Genomic DNA, 21,146 nt, shown 5'->3' with positions numbered 1-21,146 from the left:
ACAAAAATTTCAGAAATTAGGTGCCCGATCACTTTAATGGTAGCAGGCCGAACTTCATCAATTCCCGCACTGGTGGGTTAGGTGACATATGACCTTATGTAGTTCTTCTGATATTGTGGGAAAGAGAAAAAATGAGTGAGGGGGACGATTAAGTTGAGTGACTTGGGAAAAAGAGGGTGTATGATTGTGAAAAAAATAGGAGCCGAAAGTGTTGGTGTTTGGATAGGAGAGTTATATATGCGAATTGACCAGACCAAGCAAGATAATAAATAAAGTTTACCTTTCTCTCTTTTAATCGAAATACTGCGAACAACCGGTTATCAACATTAGCCCTCCCTCCTCTCCCCTCCTCCCTTCTCACTACTGGTTACGTCTGGAGGCTCCTACGTGATCTTGGGAATCCTATGAGAACGCTGTCTCAGATGTTACTCAAAAGAAATGTCGTCACCGTCAAACTGTCGCCGTAATCACCTTCGTCGTCGTGCTATTGTCGTTATGCTGCAGCCCTCATCATCGTAGCAACAGTACTGCCAACCGTAAAGCAAATACAGTATTTACCCGAAAATAGGTCGAACACGAATTTAGGTCGACCTGTATGTATTCAATTCGCCGAGAAATAAAAAAATAATATAATTCTAATATAGGTTGATTCATATCTATCTTCTTTAGAAAAAAAAACGAGAAACACTGAACATGGTACAGCTTTGTGAGCTCGACCACTAAGTATCTTGCTTGTAGATTTAATGAAATCACAAACCGTACGCTTACTCGGACTGCCAGAGAAGCCAATCTCATAGGACGCTTCAGAGGCATCCGCGGCACCCAGTAGGGGGCTGAGGATGCCTTTGGTGCATTTCATGTGCAGCAATTCTTGTCAGCTTCGGTAATAACCAGACAGGCTTTACAGCGGGCGGGACCAAGGAACTCCGTTAGCTTGGTATTTTCGCTACCTCTGATGCCTTTGTTTACGAATATAAGTGGACTTTCTGTGGTTATGCTCATAGGGTAATAGCTCCTTTTGAGAAACATTTCTGTAGAAAAAGGAAAAGCCTACGGATATTGAAATAAATGCGGCACTCTACAGGTAGGCCCTTCTCATTTTTTTTTTTCGTGTGCTCGGTGGGGTCGTAGGATTATTGGGCCATTTTCTCTCCGCCCAGCTAGGCGTAGCAATTTTTACGAAAAAGAGGAAAAAGAAAAGAAAGCTTAATAATTCCAAGTACCTACGTTTCATGAAGGTTCGCATTTATTCGGTCTCCAGCAAAACAATGTCCCTGCGAACGCACCCCAAAGTCTCTTCTCCATCTATTAAAGCATCTGAAGGGACCAAGTATGCTACAAGAGTTTATAGCTTATGTGAAATCGACAATACGAATGTTTTGCAAAGGTACTACTTATACATTAGAGGCATATTCATAGAGGTGCACAACATGGCAGTTTCAACCATTTTAGGTGTCACAGTAGATGCAGTTTACAGAATCTTTATATAGTTTTTTTGATTGTCGAATATAATCTTGATTCTTCAGTTTTTAAAAGCTTTGTGTTTTAACGAATTACGTTTTGCAAGAAAATTGATGGTCTAAACCAGGAATCTATTTGAACGAATCGATTTGAATACAACATTTGAATACAACAAGCTTTAAAAAATTGGGTGCCGAGAAAGGCGATTTCTCTAAGCCTATGTATTTAATTAGACTCCAGCTGTGAAGCTTTCTTTTAAATAAATAATGGTGGTCTATGCTCAACGTCTAACATGCTCGTCAGGTAAGTTTGCATTGTTAAACATTTTCCTCAGAACCGTTAACAAGAGAGTTAGGCTACGTACGCGTAGCCTAACTCTCTGACACATTTCTCGTGAGCCATTTGACTAACGAAGAATCTAGAAGATATCGTAAAATGGTGACCAGATTTATTTGGAGTTCCAGAGCACAAATAACATTTACTCCATGTCTTCGTCTAAAGCGCTTTTTGTATGCCTTGAGGAACATCATTTCAGAGTTTCCTGAAAGTTGCACGAAGAACAAGTTTGTTTATTTGATGGCCAGAGCGTAGGGAGGGGCGAGGAAGAAAAGTGCGAGTTAAGTCTTAAGTTATTTCGGTCATTCACTTGAATTTTTTGTGTCGTTAACTTCACATTCTTGTTCAACTGAAGGCTAGGAAGTCGTCCAAATTTTCGTTCCTACTGCCGCCACCGCCCTTGAAGTCACTTGGATGTTACCATGGTAACAAACTCGTCGAAGGTCAGCTTCCCTTTGGCGTCCTTGTCCGCCACTCGAATCATCTCGTCCACGTCTTCCGTGGACAGCTTCTGGCCCAGCGTGGTCATCGCTTGTCGAAGCTCTGCGCAGCTCACAAAGCCGTCACCATTGCGGTCAAACACCTTGAACACCTGCGGGCAATGATTAGACAGATGAACCTTCTTGCAATTATTTGCGTTCTCCTCTTACGTTGGAATTCCGGGTCAAGGAATTCTGGATCAAGCTACAGAACAGGTATTCGGCATTAACTCAGGAAGAGGACCTTATTGTTGAAGCAACGAACGACAATATTATGGGCATTATTAAGGAGTGCGCAATAGAAGTCGGGGGTAACTCCGTTAGACAGGATACCAGTAAGCTATCGCAGGAGACGAAAGATCTGATCAAGAAACGCCAATGTATGAAAGCCTCTAACCCTACAGCTAGAACAGAACTGGCAGAACTTTCTAAGTTATTCAACAAGCGTAAGACAGTTGACATAAGGAACTATAACATGAATATAATTGAACATGCTCTCAGGAACGGAGGAGGCCTAAAAGCAGTGAAGAAGAAACTAGGAATAGGCAAGAATCAGATGTATGCGTGAAGAGACAAAGCCGGCAATATCATTACTAATATGGATGATATAGTTCAAGTGGCTGAGGAGTTCTATAGAGATTTATGCAGTACCAGTGGCACCCACGACGGTAATGTGAGAGAGAATAGTCTAGAGGAATTTGAAATCCCACAAGTAACGCCGGAAGAAGTAAAGAAAGCCTTGGGAGCTATGCAAAGGGGGAAGGCAGCTGGGGAGGATCAGGTAACAGCAGATTTGTTGAAGGATGGTGGGCACATTGTTCTAGAAAAACTGGCCTCCCTGTATACACAATGCCTCACGAACTCGAGCGTACCGGAATCTTGGAAGGACGCTAACATAATCCTAATCCATAAGAAATGGGATGCCAAAGACTTGAAAAATTATAGACCGATCACCTTACTGTCCATTACCTACAAAGTATTTACTAAGGTAATCGAAAATAGAATCAGGAACACCTTAGACTTCTGTCAACCAAAGGACCAGGCAGCATTCCGTAAAGGCTACTCAACAATAGACCATATTCACCCTATCAGTCAGGTGACAGAGAAATGTGCGAAATATAACCAACCCTTATATATAGCTTTCATTGATTATGAAAAGGCGTTTGATTTAGTCGAAACCTCAGCAGTCATGGAGGCATTACGGAATCAGGGTGTCGATGAGCCATATGTAAAAATACTGAAAGATATCTATAGCAGCTCCACAGCCACCGTAGTCCTCCATAAAGAAAGCAACAAAATCCCTATGAAGAAAGGCGTCAGGCAGGGAGATACGATCTCTCCAATGCTATTGACAGCGTGTTTACAGGAGGTATTCAGAGACCTGGAGTGGGAAGAATTGGGGATAAGAGTTAATGGTAACTTGCGTTAAGTTAAGAGTAACTTGCGATTCGCTGATGATATTGCTTTGCTTAGTAACTCAGGGGACCAATTGCAATGCATGCTCACTGACCTGGAGAGGCAAAGCAGAAGGGTGGGTCTAAATATTAATCTGCAGAAAACTAAAGTAATGTTTAACAGTCTCGGAAGAGAACAGCAGTTTACGATAGGTAGCGAGGCACTGGAAGTGGTAAGGGAGATCTACTTAGGGGCAGGTAGTGACCGCTGATCCGGATCAAGAGACTGAAATAATCAGAAGAATAAGAATGGGCTGGGGTGCGTTTGGCAGGCATTCTCAAATCATGAACAGCTGGTTGCCACTATCAGCTAACAGCTAAAATATATAACAGCTGTGTCTTACCAGTACTCACGTATGGGGCATAAACCTGGAGGCTTACGAAAAGGGTTCTGCCTAAATTGAGGACGACGCAACGGGCTATGGAAAGAAGAATTATGGGTGTAACGTTAAGGGATAAGAAAAAAGCAGATTGGGTGAGGGAACCAACGCGAGTTAGTGACATCTTAGTTGAAATCAAGAAAAAGAAATGGGGCATGGGCAGGACATGTAATGAGGAGGGAAGATAACCGATGGTCATTAAGGGTTGCGGACTGGATTCCAAGGGAAGGGAAGCGTAGCAGGGGGCGGCAGAAAGTTAGGTGGGCGAATGAGATTAAGAAGGTTGCAGGGACAGCATGGGCACAACTAGTACATGACCGGGGTGGTTGGAGAAGTATGGGAGAGGCCTTTGCCCTGCAGTGGGCGTAACCAGGCTGATGATGATGATGGTTACGTTGCCCGATGTCTCTTCTGAAGACCGCGCAGCTCACTGTTGCAAGGAATTGGAAGTTCACTTCCAAGCGCCCACGCTTCGACTTAGTGCATGGTTTCACTTGATGCCATCATATCAACCTCATTCGCCACTTCCATTTCAGAGGGCACTTTAACTGTACAAGCACACGCTGGTTTCATGATCGACTGTGTCGACGATTCACCCGCATAAGGCCTTGTGGAATAGCTGGCTCAACACTCAAAAGGAATAATTGTGTTTGCCACGAAGCTGATTGTCAAATGAAAAAAAAAAAAGAATATGGCCCGACATATAAGCAATGAATTGCAAGAAATATTGACTTGACTGGAACCACTACATTAACTGTAACAGAGAGGAAGTAAACTGCAATAAAGTGGCAAAAATCGTTATGTCCCTATATGTATTCAAAGTGAACGTGGGTTTAGCAGGACGCCTACAGCGGACGCTAAGAAAAGAAAATGGCAGCAAATGGTTTAAAGAATAGCGAGAGACATTAATATCATGCCTGTTAATAAAATGCTAATAATCAGAACGAAGCGCAAGCACATCTCATTGCAGTGTCTTATTACTAGAGTCCTTGAAGGGATATCTGAATTTAAGACCAGTTGCTGAAGGTGGATTCGTATCGCGAATCTCTAGAACCACCTGAAACGTAAGTGAACGGGTAAAAGCGAAAATTTATAATTTTTTTTCTAAATAAATTGTTCGCGTTTTATTCACTCTTGATAGTCGTTGTCGCTCGTAATTCATAAATAAGTGTCGACCAAATATGAACCGCGCTCATAGTGTGTACATCAGTCGCAGCGGAAAAGTGAAGCGTGAAGAACATCATTCAGCACTAAGCCGTTATTTCATTCTCACGGCTATGTCGTGTACGTACTGCTGCGATTTGTCTTTGGCGTATGCGATTACTTTCATCAGGCTCACCTGCTTGAACTCTTCCTCGGCATTCACCGCCAGCACGTCCTTGGCCATCATGGTGATGAATTCGCTGAAAGTAATGCCGGTGCCCTTTACAGGTCCCAAGAAATCCTTGAAAAAGAAGGAAAAAGCACCAAACCTGGTACAATGCATTTGCGATAGTCTGATACGGAGCAGCGCTGTCTGCCTCCTGTGCAGTTGTATTTGCCATCGTATGCAATTAATGCTTGAATGTGCAGCAAGCAAAAAGAAAAAGAAACTAACAGATTCGAAACGTTGCTCACCCTAAAAATGCTCACGCAAGCATTTCGTAAAAGAAAACTTTGTATATTTGGCCAGCACTGTACTCGTGCAGATGATGCAAACACCTATAAGGCAGCAGGTGGCCTAAGCGACGCCTCGTAAGTTTCCTCATGCTTCCTTTCGCACTCGTGTAACACTTGTAGATGATGCCAGTGTTAAATCATCAGTGAAACAGCGCATGAACCTGGCCAATTCCTGATGGGCCTCTGTACACGCGACTTATGCGCTAAACGCATGGTTCCTACACACCTGGAGCTTCGAGTCCGTGAGTTTGTACCCCAGACTGCGCATCACGGTCCCCAGCTCGGAGACAGGAATTTTGCCGGTTCCTTGGGCGTCGTAGCCTTCAAAGACCTTCTTCAATTCAGCCACTCGGTCGTCGCTCAGGCTTGCGTTCAGCTCGAAAGTCGGGCATGACTCTGCCTTCAACTCGGCACTTTGCTTACTCGCTAGTTCAGAGGCCTGCGTTTGTGGTCCGGCGTTCGCGGCGTCGGCTATCTTTCCCCCGCTCATCTTCGTGTTCAGCTTGCCACTAAGGAGCATGGCTTCCTTCGTTGACGCGCTGCTGCCAACGCAGTCCATAACGTTCAGCGTGTCTACCACGGCAAGGGCCGCCTCCTTGGACACGTCATGAACGACGTCGGCCAGTTGTTCCTCACTGAGGCTCGCGTTCAGCTTGCAGGCCATGGCCAAGGTCTCCTTCATCGCCTCGCTCTTCTCGACACCCATCAGCTGCTCGGCGCTCAGCGTCGCCCTCGATTCACCCGTTGCTCCGGTTTTCGTCTCGACGTCATCGAAGTTGGACGACGATCCCTTGCCGAGCCCGGCGGTCGGCTTGCCGGCCGTACCCTGTGGCGTCGACGCGAAGTCGCTAAGGACGGCCGCCCGTCCTCCGTTCAGGCTCGCTGTCGGCTGTCCCGCCAAGCCCGGGGCCGCCGCACCGTGGGTCGCGTTCGGGGAAGGCAGCCTTTCTTCTGACGTAGCTGCCATTTTCTCTGGCTTCCGAAAGAACGGCGACCACTGCGACGGTAGCGAGGATGACGATGACGATGGACACTCCCACGGTTCAAAGCGGCGCCGCCACGCAGCAACGAGTCCTCGGAGCTCGTGACCACGTTCAGAGCATGCAAAGAAAGAAGAGACAGTTCCAATACAAGCCATTTGTATAGCTTTTGCTCTAGTAATCTATTGTTGAAAGAAGGAAAAGGAGGCAATTCTGCTATTTGAACCAGTCTGGCGTTACCTTTCTTGCGAATGACATCATACCAGCGTCGCCTGTTTCATCGGCCACGGACGCTCGTCTGGTTGACCTCCTTATCTTTCCTCTCCTTGCTTAAGTCTCTCTCTCTCTCTCTCTCTCTCTCTCTCTCTCTCTCACTCTCACCTGCAGCACATGGTTACAAGTAAAACAATCCAAAACACAGCGGGAGCACGCGAGTGGACGAAGCGGGCTCCGCTCCCCACTGACGCCTCCGCGAGATCCGCAACATGATGTTACAACATGTTTAAATGTCTCATAGTAAAGCCTTTTGGCTTCTCTGAGAGTCGTAGTAAGAACGTTGCAGTATGTTTTGTACCGATTTATCAGAGAACAGTTAAATGGTTGTGTTTTAGTCGTATACAAATTATCTTTTTTTCCGCAAGCTCTTCAGCAGACCATCTGTCATCCAAGGATTATTCGGGCGTTTAAATCGATTTTTGTATCACACAGTTCGAGAGCAAGTACTGACAGCTTGTACTGAAGTACTGACAGTGAATAAATTGCAGAAGAAATTAAGAGCTTCTATAGGGTCTACAGTAAAATTCAGATCTGACCAGTCAGTCGTACTCGGGATGCATGTTTCTGGGAATGGTACTTATGTGTAGCCTGTCTCTGATCTCGTGTGGGATACGCTGAGGTAGGTGCCTTTCATCCTCGACTTGGTAGCCCAGATCTTGGAGTAGGGCTCTTCCCGTCTTTGTCAGCTTTAGTCTCTCTAGTTGGTTGACGTTGGGCGCTTCCACGAGCTCTTCCCACGTGTTGTGGACTCCCATTTTGAGTAGTTTCGCTGTGGACATGGAGGGGGACAGGCATGCATCCCGAGTACAAGGAAAGGATGCAGGCGAGAATACAGGCGCTCAAGCACATACTCGAACGCATCAACAGCAAATAAGAAAATGTGAGATATACGGACGCAGCTGCGTACAAAACAAACGACGAATTTGCAATCAGCGTGGTCGACGAGAAGGGCGAACAACTTAGAGCCACATCCATACGTGCCAAGGACGCGAGCACAGCGGAAGAGGTGGGCATAGCCCTGGCCATCGCAACATGCAAGAAGACCGTGCATGGTTACCGTGGTGACGGACTCGCAAGAAGCATGCAGAAGATATATGAACGGAAGAATCGGAAAGGCAGCACTTCGAGTCTTGAACAACACCGAGATGGAAGCAGCACAAATCCTCTGGACGCCGGGACACGAGTCTCTCGCGGGGAACCAGGCGGCGCAAGCCACGGCTCGAGATCATGCACGCCGAGCCATCTCCGACACGCAGGGAACACGGACCAACGACTGTGACGAGGATCATGAACGCATATTCAAGAAGTACTGAGGTATCTTGGCGCACTACAGGAAGCAGAGGCGTCGCTACCCACCCGCGCATAAGACGATGAGTAGGGAACAAGCGGTAACCTGGAGAGGACTCCAGGCTGGAACCTACCCACACGGAACATTGCTGCACGCCATGTATCCGGGCACCTACGGGCGAGACTGCAAGTTCTGCCCGCCGGACACGCCCAACACCTTGCGCCATATGGTGCTGGGGTGCAGGAATAATCGAGAAGCACCACCGTCATCACCACCACCAGGCGATAACATGCAGAAAGAAGCAGATTCATAGGAAGAATTGGAAGACCAGTGGGAGGCTCTGCTGGTCACGCAAGACCCGGACAGCCAGCTGCGGTTGGTGAACAGGGCTCGGGCGGCGGCAACGAGCCATGGCTACCTGGACTGAGGAGGCCACCCACCTATGGGCTCAAGAAGCCTGGTCTAACAATAAAGGTTATTTCTCTCCCACCAGTCAGTGGAGCTAATGGTAGAAATGTACCCGCCATGGTTGCTCAGTGGCTATGGTGTTAGGATGCTGAGCACAAGGTCGCGGGATCGAATCCCGGCCACGGCGGCCGCATTTCGATGGGGGCGAAATGCGAAAACACCCGTGTACTTAGATTTGGGTGCACGTTAAGGAACCCCAGATGGTCGAAATTTCCGGAGTCCTCCACTACGGCGTGTCTCATAATCAGAAAGTGGTTTTAGCACGTAAAACCCCATAATTTAATGGTAGAAATGAACTTATCTGTGTCGAGTACTGTAGTGAAGTAAGAGGTGTCAATGTTAGCTAAACGTGTTTCGAAGATTGCAAAAATCGGAAAGTGATCAGTGAGGTCAGTGTTAACAACGCCCGTCAAAATGGGCCAAAACGTCTAGGTTTGTTAAAACATGATCAATCAGTGAATGAGAACCCTCACCAACGCATCTTGTAGGCGATGTGATGAGGGATCTTGCCAAGCCAGTGCTTGGCGGCTGAACTTTAACCGCCGATACAAAGTTCACGTGCTCTCGCGCAAACTAGTTGCGGGGCGCGTTCATGGGTCATCATATATCAGACTAAAGAACCTTCTATGTGAACGCAGTTCTCACAAACCTATGAGTTGTAAATTTGGCATTTACAACGGTAAAACAAAGATTTCGTCAAAATTTCATTAACCAACGTAGGGGATATTCCAGAGGTTGTGAATATGGCAATCGTTGGACAATGCGTAGCTAGAACATGGCTTCGTTGAAGACGTGCCTTCGTTGCATTATTATGAGTCTATGCACCGGGAAGCAGGGTATGAACCGGGAATCGCTCTTTGTTGTCCCTCGTGCGTGACTAAGGCGGCATATAACGGACAAGACTGGGCAGTCTCGCACGAAGGGTGAAGCATTGGAAACGATTGCAAGGTTTGGCGTTAAGCTCAAGCTCCTCAAACGGTGTTCTTAGAATACGCGGATGCGACATGTCGGTGCGACACGGTACGCGATGCAACCTCTGCGGCGCAGTAGAAACAGCACCCAGGCAGCTATTGCAGGCGTCTCACAACATCGACGAGGTGAGGAGAGCCGCCACCGGCCGTTGCAGACTTCACGCCTCAATAGAGCACGAAGTGACGGAAGGAAAAACCACCAGCGTCTGTGCCTTGAAGTGTACCGTCTGTTAGCTCCGACCGCTGTGGGAACCCAAGTTTGTTTTAACCTCCTTGTATACGCAGCATGGTGTGGTTTCCGCACAGCTCTACAACAGCAACGTGAATCTTCGTACACAGCGCTCACACCAGCAGCGGAAGGCAGAAGGCTGCCCTGGCAAGGGTGCAGAGCCGATTGAGCGTGGCGTGTGTGGGTGTCATTCCCTCGGCTTTGTAGTTTTTGCAGCCAAGCGCACTGCGCCTCTCTGGCGTCTCTCGAGACAATTCCGGTCGCGCGAACCGTATTCTTGCGCAGTCCATCTTGGGACAAGACGGCGGCGCCGACGGCGCTGAGAACGCGAACACACCACCAGGTTCTATTTCATTTTTATCCCAATAAAATCTGATGGTAGTTATTTTTATCTGCATCGCTATCTTCAAGCTTACGATTCCGGAATTACACTTATGTTGTGATTCCCTTCAACTTCCCAATGTGTGCCATACAGTTGCGTGAATAGTTTAACTACTCAACGAATTGCTTTCGTTTTTCTTTTTTTACCTAGCAAATGATGTCTGCTTGGGCAGGTAATTCACCTGACTTAATGTAATCCGAATAAATTTAGCTTGCTCTTAAAAAAAACATTTCTTAGGTAACTTTATACTCGGTTCACATACAGGACCTTCACGAAGAGCGAGGTTATTGTTGGCGTAATCTGTGGTGTTCAACTTGCGGTGACATTCAACAGCAGAGCGCAAAAGTTGTACTGCAGCAGCTTGCACTCTACACTAATGCATTTTCTAAATCTTGTTCCTCCAATGAGTGCACTAACTTTTATACTGCTAGAATATTGTTCCGTTCCCCTTCTTCAAAAAGCTATCACTTTATCTGGATTCCCAGCTTCCTTCGAAGATGGGAGGTGGTGGGTTCGAACACCTTGTGGTGTATAATGTGAAGCGGGTACCAGTGAAACCCTGATTGCATGCAGCTATACTTCGCATCTGTGTGCGGAGCGCATGTTTAGCCGAACCGTGAACTAGGCCTGGAAGTTAGGAGTGGGGCTAAGTGCGGGGCAGATAGCGTGGTCCAATAAGGAACCGAAGGCCCAAACTGACACCCAGGCAAAAAAAAAAAAAATACTGCAGGAGCGAGAGTTGTAACCGCACTTGCCGATACCTACCAAGTATTTTTTTTTTGTTTTCATTGTCGCCGCAGCCCGCAGCCCGCGGTATGACAGCCGTTGCCTCTCTATGGTGTGTGGCTCCTAAATGTTGAACAAGCCTTCCCAAAATTATCTCGGCACGAGAACCTGTACTCATAACTGTCGGTGCACGCAAATCAGGAGCTCCCGAAGCTTCCCTTCGTACCTGTGTATCGTGTAACCGAAAAGTATTTGGCAAGAAACACAGTCAGATTTTTTGTATTGTTTCTCTTCAAGTTACCGTGTCCTAAGTCTCTCGAATCAGCTTTCTGCACGAAGGGGCGCGAAACGAGAACGGTTTATTGAGTCCCTCGGCCCGGCCGTTCACTTGGAGGTCACCATGCTCACGAACTCGTCGTAGTTGATGCGCCCGTCGCCGTCCTGGTCCGCCTCGCGTATCATCTCGTCCACTTCCTCGTGCGACAGCTTCTCGCCCATGGTGGTCATCACGTGACGCAGCTCGGCGGCGCTGACGTAGCCGTCTCCGTTGCGGTCGAACACCTTGAACGCCTCGCGGATCTCCTCGTCGACGTCGTCCAGCCGGAACTCCTCCTTCGCCATGATGGTCAGGAACTCGGGAAAGTCGATGTTCTCCCGCGAATTGGAGTCCACTATTTCCTGCAAGCCGCTTGCCATTGTCAGAAGAGCATAACATCTCGCAGAATCCGCGCGACGGTGCAGACAATTGTCGACAAAAATGTCTCCTCCACAGCGCGAAAGCAGTCTGTGCAATGTTTTTTCTGCTTTCAACATACGCTGCGGTTGTACTCTTGTTTCTACAGGGGCTGGGCTTGACAGACTCTGCGGCGCTAGCCCCCCACCATTTTTCTTTTTATAATATATAAGCCAAAGAAAGGAATGAGTTAGGGAAATCAGGGGTCCAAAGGGACTCGATCTTTTTTTGTTATATAGGGTGCTTTGTTGTGTTTTGTTTTTGTTTTTGTTGTTTTTTTTACAGTGAAGCCGTTTATAGCTAGGCTTTCGTGCATTTCTGCTCTGCCTCAACAAAAACTATCCCCATCAGCAATGGCTCATGCCCGCTAAGCAAGCAAAAAATGCAATGGCCCATCGCTCTCGTAATGCAGAGAAACATATATATAATTCAAGGAAATGTTCTGTAGGTCCGGCGCACAGGTAGTTGAAGAAACGAAGGAGCACACTTACGAAAATTGCATCTTTTAATGTTTTAACGTATCGGCCATGGCACGGCCTTCGTCAGAATGAACCTGACGAAGGCCGCGCCACGGCCGATACGTTAAAACATTAAAAGATGCAATTTTCGTAAGTGCTCCTTCGTTTCCTAAACTATATATATATATATATATATACAGAGTCCTCCGCGCAAGTGTATACAAATCAATGTGTATGCGCACATTTAGTCACGACGACCACCGATCAAGACAATACATGTGTTCCAACCTATGTTCAAAATTCTGTGTCATTTCTGTGGCGTGTGTCAAACAGCTTCGCTGGCCATCCGCCTCACAGAGGAGAGTCGCTCATGCTTTCTTTCTTCTTATATAGACTGCAGAATTTCTAAATGTCGTCTGTGGACGATAAAACAATTCGAGTTTTTTTTTTAACTGGATACTCAAAAAGGTGGTCCTTACTTCCACGAGATATCGAAATGCTTAATTCAGTAATTAACAAAATTTACCTATAGACTAAGCTTTCAATTAATTACTTTACGGCATGTACTGCAATTTACGAATTGTAGCTGGTCAGCTTCCAAGGCGTATCTACATTGAACGAATTCTACGTGTGATGGACGCCAGTTTCAATATATTCATTCCCAAAGCGCGCTACTGGATATAGTGGCGCCCCATTTATTTTTGTGCTTTTTCGCCGTGCGTACTCACCGGGTACAATTCTCAAATTGTAATATGTGCCGTAACATAGTTTAAATCCTAATTAGTATTTTTTAATTAGTAGATTATGCATTTTAGTTTTTCGTGCTCGTAATGTCCGCCTTATTGAGTAATTTGTTTCAAGAAATTGAACTGTGCTATCTGCCACAAGCAACTTTTTAAAAATTTCTGTATAGTCTGAGAGAAAAAAACAAACATCCATTTTCATGGCTCTTTTTCTCATTACTTCTACATTTTATTTACATACAAAAGTTTGTTTCCAGTATGCTTTCTTTTGCTTCATTCTCTGTTTGCTTCACATGGTAGTAACAACCAAAGAAACTAAAGTGCACGTGTTGATGGCCCCGACATACGTGAACCGCAAGGTCCGCGACACGTACAGCTTCTATACACTCGACCAAAGGCTAAGTACACCAGAGAGGTGACCAGCAGGCCGGGCATATTACAGCCAACACAAAGATGAGCGTATGGAGCGCTAATCACTTCTAGTGCTAGCGCGACAGCAGACCTCTTCGCCAGAGTAAACTCAACAAGATGTCATGGAGTGTGCCACATTCTTCTAAGGGAGAGGTGCTCACTGACGCCTGTCACTGTCGACCAATCACTGATATATACAGTGTGATAACGCTGCCCATGCGCCCTCTAAAAGCCTCGACTTCACAAGCGCAAATCTTCAAGTGCCTGCGCACTTGTCTTTTCTACGATAGAGCATCACTCATCGTTTTATTCTGAAACACTCCCTATTCTAAACGAAGTTAACAACTAATTAACGTTATGATTGCTTGAGCGCCCAAAAGCACTCTATTGCTCGTACTGTTACCAAAGTGACTTGCAAAGAAAAGACAACGCGCTTTCATTCGCAAAATCGATATCAAAAGTACGTCTAAAACAGCGCGCATGGTTCATCGGACCATAAGTCCTTACATCTTGAATGGTGATTTCGGAAATTCTTATACAACTCATAATTGTAGTTCTGGTGTAAGACGGCAAGGCGACGGTCAAACTATGGTTAAAACTTCGGAATACTGCAGAGAAGCGGGTGAATGACCACGGAACAACGACGGGTATGAGCGCGTGCCTGACATCCCAATAAGACGCAGAGCGAGCTAAACCGGACTCGGAAGGACAAGGAGCCTCTGCAGTACAAATGACGTGTCAGAACATCGAACGAACTGTTGCCTCGTTTTGCTGCTCTGCCGCCCCAACATGCATGCTGCCATGACTTGTCCCCTCTGGCACAGCTGTCGAGAAGCGAGCGCGGCCACCGAGGCATTCGCTTACCGCGACCTGCGCCTCAGTCGGGTGATAGCCCAGGGACCGCATGACGGTGCCCAGGTCGGACGCCCTTATGCAGCCGCTCCCGTCCTTGTCGTACAGCGTGAAAGCCTCGCGGAACTCGCTGATCTGCTCATCGCTCAGCGCGGGCCGCTCCGGTTGCTGAGACGCCCTGGACGAGGCGTCCGAACGGGCCGACGGCGCTCGCTTCTGTACGTCGTCCATGCGGTCCTGGCGCAGGGTACTTGCTTCAAGGCGACGCTACGCACTTGTGCTCGGCCTTCGCAGTCGCACGTGTCCGGCGAGCGCGGAGCTGGCGCGAAAAGCGCGAGCCCCTTTTCATTGCAGTTTCTTCTTCGTCGGTTCCTTCTTTGTCATGGCGGTTTACGGGGCCCCTCGATGACCGAGGGAGCGGAGAGCACATGCTAAAATATGGGGAGATCACGCAACATTATAGATTGGCTCGTAGACTGGTATCCCCGCCAGACCCAAAATTAAACAACAGACAAGCAGTCGCGTGGAGACGACTACAAACTTATACGTATCCGCACCCGGTTATGGCGAACCACATGTTCCCCGAGGCCAGGAGCGATAAATGTAATCTTTGTGGGGCGAGAGGGACCCTCGACCACATAATATGGGAATGTCCGTACTCTCCCGGGGGAACGCACAAAATAGGTAGTAGAGACAACTGGGAGACCCTGCTGCGCAGCTCGGACTCTGAGCTCCATCTCCGGCTCGTCCAACTGGCTGAAGAGGCTGCTGGGGCCCAAGACCTCCCAGCCTGCATCTGAGGCGGCGGCACTCGCCCCCTGACCTGCGTGTCGGGGGGTGGGTAGATCACCTTATCCTTTGGACAATAAAGTTTATTCTATCTATCTATCCAGTGGGAGGAAGAGAGCATGGAAAGGCGAAAAAGTTGCCCGAAGGAACGAGCATCTTGTAGTTACCGTACTTCTGGCCCGCCACACTACACTGGAACGAAAGGGAAAGAGAGAAAAGTATAGAAATTATAGAATCGATGATGAACTAGTACACTTGAGCTAATTCCGAAACGAAGGCGATGAGCTGGTTCACCTTGGATCTTCGAGGATGTCGTTTACGGCTTTACCATTTTTGGATGGCGCTATAAACGATTGACCCCTTCTTCTGAGGCTCATTCATTTGTGCTAAAGAACTTGAATTAAATCTACCCCAACAAGCTCCATGTCTTCTCCGACGGATCAACCTCCTGTTCTCTTCGGACGATGCAAAGAGTACCGTTAGTCCTGGCCTCCTTCGTAGACGGACTAATGCGCCCGCCCTGAACGCCGTCACACCCCTTGGATTCGAAGCTGGTAATCGGTAACTACCTGGTGAAATGCCTCCAAAGAAGCTCTGTGGTTTGTCGCTCCGTTGCTTAAGGAAATCACAAAAACAATAAAACAATGAAGGGAGAGGAAGGAGAGAATTATGATTAAAATTCAATGAATACGTTCGCATGTTTATGTCGCTGGTAAATGCAGCCGACAGTGAGACTGCCAACACGTTGCGTCGGGCTCATTGGTTTTTCATAGTGTGATGCCAGTGCTAGGAGACGGCAAACGAGACAAAAGAGACACGACAGCACAGTGTTGCGTCGCCTTTGTCTCATGTGGTGTTTCCTAGCGCTGGTATCTCATAGCTACAGTGAGAGCTCCAGCGAGCTCCCTGGAAAGACAATTTGTCGCCCCTTTGTTTCCGCTTAGAAGTCCGCCGCATCAGCAGGGGCTCTAATGGAACTTATCCGCGTGCGAGCCACCCTCCTGCACTGAGTTAAAACTGGATTGGCCTACACTCCAGCCTCTCCACGTTGCACTGAGGGCGCCGAAACGGGCGTTATAGCGCACTTCACCTGATCCTGCTACTGGTTTTGTTCTGAAAGGGAGGTGCTTCTGGACAGCATGAGAAGGGGGCATGACCCAGGCGTCCGCATAAAAATATAGTTTTCAAAATAGTTTAACTATATTTCCCTAACGCTGCCTAATTCTTGGCCGGGCCTCCACGGTGAGTATGCGCCACAGTGCCTGAGATCATCATCATCGTCATCATCATCATCATTGTCGTCATCATCATCATCATCATCATCATCATCATTTTGCCGAAAGGACAGTGGATAATCCGCAAGAAGGTGTCATGCATTGTACTCAAATTTCTGCGAATCTGAATTGATCGACTCATGGTGGACTCACCTTAATGATGTGGAAAGAGTTGGTGAGGAAGAGCGTGTCCGTCCAGGTGGTCCAGACTAATCCTACCTGCAGCAAAATAACATCACCACCCCCAACAGTGCCACTGTATTCCACATCGATGGATACGCCAGTGCACCATTCGCGCATGCGAAAACTCAACACGAACTACACGGGATAGTGTAGAGAAACGAAGTTATGTACACGCAAAGAGCACACACAGATCCTAATGTCTGACAGCTCGCATCACCATCGTCACAAGACAGTTGTCACAGCGTGCGGAACATATCTCGCATTTCCACCGACAGCGAAGTGAAGTACTTTGATCGGCTGGAAAAAGTACTTTCGCGAAGGTTCCCAGCAATCTAGGCAGCACCAGCGTAGTCGACACAAGCACTCCGAGATTACATTTGCGTGAAGTGACTAGGTACATTGATTTAAAGGAAATGCAATTAGTTTTTGCCAGCTCAGTTTGGCTTTTAAAATTTTAGTGTGCCTTCTTTTTCTGCTTCCCTCATTTTTCGTAATGCTTGGCAACTTTGGCGACAGGACTGTGCCTGTAGTGCGCAAACATGCAGGTGTTCCAACGAATGCTGTTGACAAAAAGACCATGATGTCATACTAAAGCACCAGGAGCATACGCCTATACAGTGAATCAAAAGTTTCAAAACATGTACGCTGGTGATAGGTCTGGGCGTAGAGTTCCGTAAGAAGACCCCATTGGAAGTTTCTTTGCACGAAATCCTTTCTTATGCAAGAGAGGCGACATTTTCCTGAACCTCTGAGCGCCAGATAATGCACGAAAGCCATGCAATAATGCTCTACGACAGACCTTGTCACTCACACAACGGCTTCTATGCTTTCGACTACGAGTTTACGTAACAAGCTGTCACACTACTGAGAACGCGGAATGAATAGACATTTGTGTTGTAATTTATTTTGATGTACATTAAACAACACCAGGTAGTCAAAATTAAGCCAGGACCGTACGCTACAGCCACTCCAGGGGTTGCTTCGAGACCTTAGGTCCTACATAAGTCAGAATTGCGCAAAACACAAATGAATGTTGCATAAGACATTTTGATTACAGCTTTGCTGACGAAACGAACTAGTTTTATTTCTTTCATCGCCATGTATTTAATTTCAGCTTCACTAACTTATACTCCACTGTATATCCACACTTGTTTCCGTTCCTCGATCTCTCTCTCTCGCTGAAAGAGAAAAGAGGAGCAGCTTTTGCTTTGGAAAAGTAAAAGGGGCAAACACTCCACACCTCGGTCAACCCGACTGCTGCAAGGCTGAGAGTACATTGGCTTTCGAGGTGTGAATGATAGAGAGAAACGTATCCCGTTTCATCCGTTCATCCGCTTCCTTTCTCTTTCTGTCCATCTTTCTTCATTCTTTTCATCTGTCTTTTCCTTATGCTTTTGCTCATCCTTCTTTTCCCGCAGGTAACGTATGCAACGACCACGCTCAACGCTTTCTAACACCGAATTGGTTCGACATAAATCGAGCGAAAGCGTCAAAAGTGTCTCGCATCACACTCTCGATCATCCTCGTCACGCGCCCTGCCCGGCGTTCGAGAGAGCTCGCACGCGCAGCTGCCGTCGTTGCAGGCCGTACATTCGCGGGCGAGCTCAGGGACACCCGACACCGGCGTCGCCCAAGAACACCCTTGGTCAGCGGTGCGCGCGCGATTGCGACCGGACGGTCGCCGTCCGTTCCCGCTTTCGACGATGTGGCCAGTCTAGGCTGAGAACGCAATGGGCCCCGTACGGCCTGGACTCGTCCCGCTCCTGCTGCTGGCGCTTCTGGCGCGAAGTTCCGCCAGCATCATCGGCCGAGGCACAGCGCGCCAGCTGCGAGGGTACGTAGGCCGTCAATAATGCTAAGGGTCACGGAAAAGCAGATGGAGGCACGTGGCCAGGATGTGCACAACTTGCGACTTTTTTTTTTTCTCTCCTTCGAGATCAACTAATGTGGCGCTGAGCGTTGCGAGGAATAGATAAATCTTTCACCCAAGCTCCGTTCCATTAAAAGCTAGCTTTGGTATTCATTGATGCTTTCTTTCTTCCCTTTCAATTCTTTTTTCTTTCCAGCAAAAAAAATATTAAGAAATGTTGTTAGCCTCTAATTTCCTGCCAAGATCTTCAAGGTAGCTTGCGCTACTGTTGGCATAGCGCTTGGATCATTATGTTCTTTCAACTTCGTATACAATCGTAACGTACCCTGACTACCTTCATCGGGTGCGTAACTTCTGTATTAACTTGTGCTGTTACGCTGAAGCCGAAGAAAATTACACTTTATTTTCTGTCTTGAAGAAACAAGGCTCAATCGGAAGCCATTTTCCCAGTTTTGTGCTGTAGTTCTAATTGCAACCAGTCATAAGTATGCTAAGATGGAAGCAAGGACGCCACGCTCTGTCTTTCACATCAAATTTCAAGTGGGACAGCGCGATATAGTTGCAGCAAAGAAGAACAACGATTCTTTTAGCAAAAAGAGCGTCATAAGCACGCAGTTTTCGCCCGCTTAGTCATAAGGAGCGTGAGTTATGCGCATGTCTACATGAATCTTTAAACAATGCGGCATATAGTCTCAATATGAAGCCGCTTATACTCGCCGGCTTTACGTTTTGATGGAGCATGGGCCCCTCGGTCAGTGTTGTCGGTAACGCTATTGTTTTCGCTAATGACGCTGACGGGTATTTCGCCTTGCGAGAGTGCGGCCAGCTGGTGTTGGAGCGCGAACCACAAACTCGGCAGTTCGTGGCTGTGTCAACATGTCTATGTTTGTTCACTTAGAAACTGCGAGCCTCGCACGTGAGTTGCCATTGACAATTAAAAAGTAAGCTGAATACATAGAAGATTCCCGTTAATTCGGCCTCGCCAGCATATGTGAAATCATTTCGAATTTTAAATATTTGAATTAGATGGTGACGTCCCGAATTGTAGGGATATAATGTTCTATAGTTAAGATACCGACTGATAACTCGTTGCCCGTACAGACAATCTTAAAACGCCAATATGCATTTTAAAAATCACGGCTACATTGTTTTTTACTAAAAAACAAAGCATTTCTGAGGCAAGCTGAGACTTCGCTGGCAAAGAAATTTTCGCTTTACAGAACACGCATGATAGGGGCGTCGACTGCGGCATGTAATGAAGATGGGATATGATGATTCCTAATATGCTGATCAATTTTAAGCGCAACGTTTTTCGTTGCGAGTAAGAAAATGACAAAATGGAAATTTAAGTTAATGTTCTGACATATGATCCCGACATTCGTTAGGCTACAATAGATAGCGCTGCAAGTTTCACTACTTAGGTCGCATAAGTGGTGATCGCCGAAAGCTCAGATTCTGAGACACACCGTTGTTTTCAAAAGTGTTTATCAAACAGTGGTTCTGTATTTCTTTCTTTTACGTCACTGATAAACTTGGTTCATTGTTGTTTATTGGCCTCGTGTGGTTCAATGTTCATTGTAATTTTTACCATTTGTCGGGATTTTCGTATTTATTTTTATTATCGGGCCAAACTTCGGCCGTCTCCTAGGGTAGTGCAAAACCGGCGTTAAATGAAGGATAATCAATGATCCTCGCGTGATTCAATGTACATGTTTCCCATTCCTGTCACCGCTGGCATGCTCGTTCATTCGTCCCCCAGTGCACACTTTCGCCAGGTTTCCGCATTCACTTGGCAGCAACATCTCTCCTGCCTTCGCTGCAAAGCTTGCTCATTATTATACACCTGTAAAACTCCGCGCACCCATCCATCTGCTCTCCCAACCACCCATTATTTATCCACGCATAGATACACTGGGTAAAGCAGGCTAACCTCGAGTTTCCCAACCTCAACTGTGTATACGTGTTCTTTCTTTCGTCCCGTGCATTTGCGCTTTAATCGCATTGAATAATGGTGGGCGAAGCAGCCGCTAGACTTGTCACTTCCATTTTCTTTTGTCTTCTCCCTTCTTTGCTAAAGCTTCTAACGAAATTAAATGGAATCTTTCAAGCAAACGCACACAGACTAGTTCCCCTTATTTGACCTCAGCAGGACATGAAATGGAGAAGTTCGAACGCTCCATGCTGTTATTCCTCCTGTGAAATAAAGTTCAAATCACCTCTTGCGTCATTCTGGGCCTCGGGCTCCAAGGTGAGCGATGGACGCTATTCTGAAGTCTTCCCAGTTGCGATTATCTGCATATCGCATAATTGAGATTTACTCTGTGCGACGTACTTGCGGGCGTTCTCCTAAATTTTTTTTGCGAGGCGAATAGACAGCCAAAGACGCGCTGTCCTGTTGTAGGCTTAAAACGGACGCAAGAAGCTATACGTGTGATATTGTGAGTATTAGGAATGCGTATCTGCGTGCTTCACGGAAACAAAACCAGCGCATTTGCAAAACACAGACAGGCGCCCTCACTCACTCACTCACTCACTCACTCACTCACTCACTCACTCACTCACTCACTCACTCACTCACTCACTCACTCACTCACTCACTCACTCACTCACTCACTCACTCACGCACGCACGCACACACGCACACACGCACACACGCAAACACGCGCATACACACACAAAAACACGCACACACAAACATAAACACGCTGTTCACCCCTTTTCTTACAAGACGCGTACAAATGTGA

At 47.1% G+C, this 21,146-nt stretch overlaps 3 protein-coding genes across 5 annotated transcripts in view; 1 reads left to right on the top strand and 2 right to left on the bottom strand.

Moving 5' to 3' along the window:
* Nucleotides 1-1,909: 1,909 nt before the first annotated feature.
* Nucleotides 1,910-6,877, bottom strand: LOC142570904 (uncharacterized). The gene is made up of 3 exons (XM_075679206.1): nt 5,996-6,877; nt 5,450-5,554; nt 1,910-2,389 (listed from the first exon to the last, which is right to left on the bottom strand). The coding sequence occupies exons 1-3, from the start codon at nt 6,734-6,736 to the stop codon at nt 2,204-2,206; spliced, it is 1,032 nt and encodes a 343-aa protein (XP_075535321.1). The 5' UTR covers nt 6,737-6,877; the 3' UTR covers nt 1,910-2,203.
* Nucleotides 6,878-11,428: 4,551 nt separating this feature from the next.
* On the bottom strand, nt 11,429-16,999 carry LOC142572327 (neo-calmodulin-like). Of its 2 annotated transcripts, none has more exons than XM_075681346.1 (2): nt 16,503-16,999; nt 11,429-11,767 (listed from the first exon to the last, which is right to left on the bottom strand). In XM_075681346.1, the coding sequence occupies exons 1-2, from the start codon at nt 16,647-16,649 to the stop codon at nt 11,474-11,476; spliced, it is 441 nt and encodes a 146-aa protein (XP_075537461.1). In that variant the 5' UTR covers nt 16,650-16,999; the 3' UTR covers nt 11,429-11,473. The 2 variants fall into 2 exon arrangements, with proteins under 2 accessions (XP_075537461.1, XP_075537460.1); XM_075681345.1 differs by lacking the exon at nt 16,503-16,999 and adding an exon at nt 14,299-14,581.
* An 817-nt stretch (nt 17,000-17,816) lies between these two features.
* LOC142572326 (uncharacterized) overlaps nt 17,817-21,146 on the top strand; it is an 85,238-nt gene continuing 81,908 nt past the window's right edge. Inside the window, exon 1 of one of the 2 annotated variants that reach the window (XM_075681344.1) lies at nt 17,817-18,366. In XM_075681344.1, coding sequence (XP_075537459.1) covers nt 18,263-18,366 — 104 coding nt within the window. In that variant the 5' untranslated portion in view covers nt 17,817-18,262. The remainder of the gene's footprint in view (nt 18,367-21,146) is intronic. The other variant, XM_075681343.1, reaches the window with a different exon arrangement.

Source organism: Dermacentor variabilis, chromosome 2 (genome assembly GCF_050947875.1).
Source record: "Dermacentor variabilis isolate Ectoservices chromosome 2, ASM5094787v1, whole genome shotgun sequence".
Classification (NCBI taxonomy): Eukaryota; Metazoa; Arthropoda; class Arachnida; order Ixodida; family Ixodidae; genus Dermacentor; species Dermacentor variabilis.
The sequence above is the reverse complement of the archived record's forward strand: the minus strand, read 5'-3'. Positions and strand labels throughout refer to the sequence as shown.